This window comes from Pteropus alecto, unplaced genomic scaffold (assembly GCF_000325575.1).
Source record: "Pteropus alecto unplaced genomic scaffold, ASM32557v1 scaffold210, whole genome shotgun sequence".
NCBI lineage: Eukaryota > Metazoa > Chordata > Mammalia > Chiroptera > Pteropodidae > Pteropus > Pteropus alecto.
Genome location: NW_006431288.1, coordinates 2,311,047 through 2,318,003, shown reverse-complemented (window position 1 = coordinate 2,318,003; position 6,957 = coordinate 2,311,047). Strand labels below are relative to the sequence as shown.

Genomic DNA, 6,957 nt, shown 5'->3' with positions numbered 1-6,957 from the left:
GATTTTCCAGGTATACGTTAGTATATTTCAACACAGAGCCATGTGAATTTGAGCCCATGAGAGTACACTGCTCTGAGGTGAAGCAGCAGGATCTGCAAGTGAGGAAGAACCGAATTTAAATTTTGATTCTGCCATGTACTAGTTGTGTGCTTGTGAGTTAACAGTGTCATCTCTTACAGCCTCAGTTTACTGAGCTGTAAAGTAGTGTAAGTAATTGTACCATGACACTGCTATGAGATGTGTAATGGAAGGTGCAATACAAAAGTACTTGGCAAGCTCCTGAACTATGGATGCTTGGCAAAGAGAGGAGTCCATTAGTTCATTTCTTTTCATCACCCTCTACCCTGTCTTCTCCCTTTTCCAAACCACCCCCACATCTACCACACATGTTGTCCAGAAGGCATGATGGAAGAAATGACTCTGCTCTAATATCATATTCTCAGATTTATTGTTGGAATCGCATGAAATGAAATGTATAAAGTGCCTAGCAAAGTATCCAGTTCCTATGTGTTTAATAATATCCACTTTCTTCTCTCTCTTTTCCTACTTCTTAGTGCAGTCATAAGCAAACCAACTACAAGTGAATAGAGGCTGTCTATGAACTTTCTGGTGCCTAGACACTGCAGGGTGTGTAGGTGCTTTCAAGATTGGCTGTCCCTAAGAAGGCAGGCCAGGTTCTGCCCATGAAGCTGTTTCCTTTGGTCTTGCTCTTATTCTTTGCATGGCGGATTTGCAAGGACTGCTGTTCTGTTACAAGACCAAATCAGTTCAGTTTCTGTCTCTGCATCGGAAAAGTCTCAGGGGAATAAGCTTCTTAGAGAAATATAGTCGCTGCATGATTGAGTCAGCTAGGACAGTAAAGGGACTCATCAGAGGTCCTCAGATACAAAGGCACCAGTTCTTCTCTTGATGAAGCCACAGTCTCCATCTCAGTGCTGCACAGGCAGCATGGACAACCCTATTTGTTTTTTCTCCCCATCTCCAGTATCTAAATGAGTGCGCTTGTTTGAATGTGTTCCATTTGATGTCAATTCCTCATTGAGTTACTCGAAAAATTCTCTGTTGTCTCTGCCTTGCTCTCTCCTGTACTTATCTCTGTTCCGTGGGCAGTATCAGCACACTTCAACCTGCCCCCTTCCTCCTCCTGATTCTTAATTTAGGAATTTTGAATCTGCTGAAGAAGAGAGTAAGATAAGAAGCGGAAGGTGCCACTGGGTTGGGGGGTTGTGAAAAGTGTCTTGTGAATATTCTCTGTTTTAGCACAATGAAGTCCACAAGCTAATATATTGTAGCAGACCCATTCCTTGGACAATAACATTATGACAGCAACAATGTGTGTAAAAGGGAGGAGGGGGCAGGGGGAGAGGATCAAGGGCCAAAAGCTGATAACATTTATATGCTTACTGAAATTACATGTGGAGTTAGGTGCTTTTACATGCAGCTATTCTTATAACATTCAAAACAACCTCAGGGATGATGTGTTATCCTCACTGAAGCCTACAGGACACTGTAAGAGATTGACAGGGTTGAGAATCCAACACAGGTTGTTCTGCTTCCATATCGTATGCTTTTACCAGTTCCACACCAAATTGCCCGCTGTTCTCAGTGTTGACCCCATATACCAAAACACACTGGAATCTATGCTGAACACAAGAACCATTTGTGTAAGTCTTTTGTAAGTCTGCCTTCTTTGTGAGTTTCCAGAAAGGTAGGCAGGGGTTCCATATCTTGGAAGAAAATGGCACCAAGTTCCTAGACAATCTCCTGGCTCCAAGGGTCAGGTCTAGAAAATGGCTGTACTCTTCAGCACTTACCCTTTCTGCTTTCCCATTGAAGAACAAATCCCTGGTATTGTTGGCTTATGCGCATCTGACCCTAAACTGTACACCAGTCTGAGAGCCTCAGGAAAGCAATAGATAGGAGGGAAACCTCAATCCTACAAAGAAATGAGGGAAGGAAATAATTTAATTCCAGGCTCTAAGTACACAATAGAATGTCATGAGTTAGAAGAAATACCTTTTCTTTATTTTCTAGTTTGGACAAACCGAGAGAAATGAACAAAATTTACAATGGAAAATAGATGCTGGACAATAAAATATAGATAATATTCAGTCAAATATGGCTCCATTCAGGCAAATGAGAACTTCTGACTTTAAATATAAATTTATATCTATATAAAAATATCTATCTATCTATCTATCTATCTATCTATCTATCTATCTATCATCTACCTACCTACATATCTACCTATCAACCCATCAATCATTTATCCTCTGTCCTGCTCCACTACATCTAACTCAGTACCTGCAGATAGTTTGTGTTTGCTGTTTTCCAATCACCTACAATGGTGCCAGACACATGGTGAATTACCGTATCTATTGAATGGATGAATCCATAGCTTTTGAGTTGAGAAACCATATGATCAAGACAGTCATTTGAGCAGATACCTTGTAGAGATATACTGGACAGAGTGAAAGAGAGAAAGTCAGCACCAGTAGATGGAAAAGGGGGAAGGTAGGGAGCTCTGTGTGGTCCATGTTTGTGATAATGAAGGTCTGATGGTGGACGTGGTCATGGGCTGAAAAAGGATCATACAGATACGGAGATACTAAGAGAGAATCCATGATATTTTCCTACTTACTTTTTTGAAAGGAAATGGGTCTGAATAGAATAGTATTCTCTTTTTATCATGTTTTTATTTGCATGTTTTATTTGTCTCTCTTCAATAGTAATACTATTCTTATATAAGTATTCATGTTTTAAGAAGCTTGGGTTTCACTGTGTATATTTTTCAGAAAAACATCTACAATATAGAGGCTGATGGCTTGCCTATTTAGCACCTGACTAGTTAGCATTCTAATGAGAGCTGTCATCCAGGTTCCCTGTCTGCTTATCCTCTGCTGGTTATCTTTCCTTCCTAATCTGCTTCTATTTTCACTCTGGAACCACCTTGACCTTGCACCCCTACTCCTGTTCTGGGGAGGTCAAACTTCTACATCATCAACAATTTTTTTCTCTTATTCACAGGCAAGCCCCATGACACCCAAAAGAGCAACTCTGCCTGCCCTATTCATCCAGCTTACTATTACCTTCATGTCTTAACAAAAAGACAGATAAAACTCAGTAGGAGTAAAATATTAAACTAGCCTCACTTTCCATGAGCTAACATGAAGACTGAAAGGCCTTTGGACCAGCGAATTCCCAATATCCATGGCCCCCTTTGTAAGAACATCTACTATGTACCAGCACCATACTAAGTCCAATAAAGATTCTAGTGGCATTAAATGTAGTCCCTGCCTCCTGGGAATATAAAATAGAATTAGGAGGACAATACACACACACACACATACACACACACACATACCCACGCACACATGCACGCACGCACGCGCGATTAAAATGTTAAATGGTGAGTGTAGTCTTTAAATGTCACATCCCATTGGAATAGATGGCTTCCTTTTCTATGAACAAGCTTTCTCACCCAGGCAAGCTCAGGGAAGGCTACCTTAGGGAATTTTTTTAACTCCCCTCCCTCCCAGACCCAGCACAACCAGTAGCCCCGAGGGGTCCATTGTTCTCCCTTCAAAAACAATAAACAGCACTCACTAAAAAGAGGGAGGTCCAAATACTGGGCTGGGTAAGTGCCCAGCTGCTACTGTCCTCAACTGCCACATCAGTAAACAGCACCACAGCAATCAATTTGGCTTCTTTGATGAAGACAAAACCATAGAGGAAAACCATTAGAAGAGGTAATAAAGGCCTTTCTTGTACAGTTAATAGAGAGCCTCCTGGATGGAACAAGCCCAGCTGTTGCTGCTGAAAATTTACTTCTGTTTTCAAGTTCAAATAGAGACTAAAACATTATCTTCGCGGGAATTGATTTTACGTCTTCCAAACACATATGCCACCTTAATTGTGATTTGTGTGATAGTTCAGCTGCTGAAAGCTTTCGTTTATCTCTACCTGGTTAAACAACTTTAAATAATAACAAGTCAATATATCTGTCTATTGACCAGAGTTCTCACATCCCCAGAGCACACTGTTGAAGAAGAAAAAGATGTTTAACCCTTCATGGCCCCAGGCTCTGTCCCACATCCCTTTACCCATGCTGGATCTTAATGGAGAAATATAATTGTTTTAAAAATGAAATAAATAGAAATATGCAGACTCTCCGATGTACTTTCTCCTGCAGAGGCTGTTTTGTTTTGTTTTGTTGTGCTTTAGCCTCCATAAATTCTTTAAAAGAAAAAAAAAAGACAAAATTTTTTTTTGGTCAAATTCTTCTGCAGTAAATTTTCTAATCTATTTTAGTTACAGAAACTTTGATTTTGGATTGAGCTTGAGAAAAGAATATTAAAAATAGCAGCTTATTTTGGAAGACCACACAAACTGACAAACAACAACAAACAACAACAACATGGGCTTTCCATAGTATTTTCCAGTCTGTTTTTTTTTTAAATTAAATTTATTGGGGTGACATCGTTTAATAAAATCATATAGGTTTCAAGTGTACAATTCAATAATACATCATATGTGTATTGTATTGTGTATTCATCATGTAAAGGTAAATTTCTTTACATCATCATATATTTGACTTCTCTTATCTATCCCCTTCCTTCCTCTGATAACCACTAAACTATGGTCTCCATAGTGTTTTTTTTAAGACACACTTTTTTTTTTTTCATAGGAGTGTTAAATGTTATATAAAGTGGGGTGGCTGGGGGGAAGAGCAAATGGAATTATTTTATTCAATGAACTTAAGCCTAGAGTTATTTGGAGAGTCAAAATTTTGATTGATAGTAATGGTGATAATGGGGTGAAGTTTTGGAGTTTGTTTATTTGTTTTTAATGAACCAAATCATTTGTCAGCCAACAGAAAGACAAGAATGGATCAGGCCAGGAACAACAGAGCTCACCTAGTTAGTGCCCAGTCCCTGAAGATCTACCCGTGAGGCGTATATAGCTAGCCAGATAGTGGCTGTCCCCCTTGACAAGGCTCAGCAGATTTCTCTCTGTCCAGTGGCATCCTCTCCTGTCAACTTTCCCTTGGTGTCAAGGGTCAGTAACACAGACAAAGATTGGGCTCTGTCTCTCCCCAGGCTACCCCTGCATTTAACCAAATGGCAAGGAGAGGGTGTTGCTCCAAATCCCCAGCTCTCCATGTAACCAGCTCCTTTCCCCAGTGTTGACCTTGCTTCCACAAAGCAAATAAAAGGTGTACATGAGAGGCAAAGGGATTTCTGTTCAGTTGGATTAAACCTGCCTGGTGTTAGCACAACTCCAGAGAGAACCAGCATGCAGTTTATGCTACTGAGAGAAAGGAGGGTAAATCAAATAAACATTCCACCCTTATTTAATCTGCCATGGAGATGAAAAGAGGGAGGGAGGCTGCAGGTATCAGTGGATGAGTTCAGGATTAACTCATATATTAAGGATTTTTTTTTTAAATTTTCACAAACTATTTTAGGAATCTGTTTCTAATTGATATAACTCCAATCCAGATCTCCACTTAAAATGCATTCTTCTCTGCAATGTTCTCTCTTTTCTCCCTCCCACTTCTCCCAGAAAGCCCTATAGACACAGAGTAACTAATAATATTAATAATAGTAGTAATACTTATAACTGACTGGTTGCTTATAAACAGTAAGCTGTGAAGATGGGAAGGTATCATTCATTAATTGCTAATTAAGAAAACACTTCTCTTGGGTTTGTGTTCACCTGATAAAGAGCATTTCCTGACTCTTTCATGTTTGTTCTTCCCGTGTTTTCCTCCAGGGCATGAACCGTGTATTAATTATCTGTGTATCTTCAGCCGTGAATGACTGACTGACTGACTGAATGGATGAATCTATTTATTAATTTTTTTTTTTTATTACATAGCCTGCTTCACTGGGTGTATGAACTTCCTCCTTTGATGTTGATATCGAAATGACATCTCTGCCAAGACTTTCTAGATGCCGGCATGAAAGTGATTGTGCTGTCCTCAGTCTTATGGTGCCCTGTATCGATTATACTCATTCCATCTATACATACTCATGATAGTCTATGTGTATGTTTGCATAGGCAACATTATAACAATAAAAGCTGCCCATTCCCACCTTCCCAACACCCTATCAAGTCAATTCTTGTCTTATTTTTTTATTTTCTATTTCTCTCCAATTCTTGTCCTCATATATAGGTAAATTTACAAACACATAAGCATAGTAAAGATATAATTCTGTATTACAGTTACTAAGATGCAAGTGGGTATCTTTTTTAAATTAATAAGGCAGGGGGTGTGGGGCAGTACTTCGCTTGGCATCCAATGGTCGCTAAATAAATATATGTTGATTGAATTAAGTTAAAAAAATAAAGTGCTGCTTGCCTGGCTCAGAGCTGAATATTCTTACATGGAATCTAAGTCTGCAGCCAGAGGAACCTCAGTAAGCGTCTTTCTCAGTCATTTCCTAATGTAAATAAACTATCTAATCTAAGTTATCCAAGTTCTGTATGATAGTTTCCAAGGATAAATAGAACAGGAGCAACGAGAGGAAGTGAGCAAATACCACTGTCGGGCAGAGCTGAGGAAGGACTCGAGAGGCATCGATGAACACTTGACACCCAGGTCAACTCCATTGTAATTAAGTACCTAATTTTCAGGTGGAGAAACTGAAATCCAGAGAAGAAAGTGTTCAATAAGAGTGCCCAAATCTAGGTAAAGACACTGATATGTAGAGCCCGCACTTTCTGACTCCCAACCCAGGGCTCTTTCCCCTAGACTTGGCTGTCCTGGCACAGAGCCCTGGCCAGGAGCGGAAACCCTTTGCTTCTTCTGGAGGGATTCTGCAACTCATCTTTGTCCACAGCACATCATGGATGGGAGAGATCCGGGCTTTCACTGTAGAGGAGAAGGTGAGAAGGGCAGGGCTCACTCTGGGCCTGGAGATTTGCTTAGTTATTTGTTATTCAAAGAGCGGT

The 6,957-nt window shown here is 40.0% G+C and overlaps 1 protein-coding gene across 3 annotated transcripts in view; it reads left to right on the top strand.

The window, feature by feature from the left end:
* The window catches only part of OPCML (opioid binding protein/cell adhesion molecule like), a 478,631-nt gene extending 472,531 nt beyond the window's left edge, over window positions 1-6,100 (top strand). For 2 of the 3 annotated variants that reach the window (XM_025039585.1, XM_015597398.2), the window contains exon 8: window positions 5,881-6,100. In XM_025039585.1, coding sequence (XP_024895353.1) covers window positions 5,881-5,932 — 52 coding nt within the window. In that variant the 3' untranslated portion in view covers window positions 5,933-6,100. Of the gene's footprint in view, window positions 1-3,027; window positions 3,098-5,880 lie in introns of those variants that run through there. The other variant, XM_025039586.1, reaches the window with a different exon arrangement.
* Window positions 6,101-6,957: the final 857 nt, after the last annotated feature.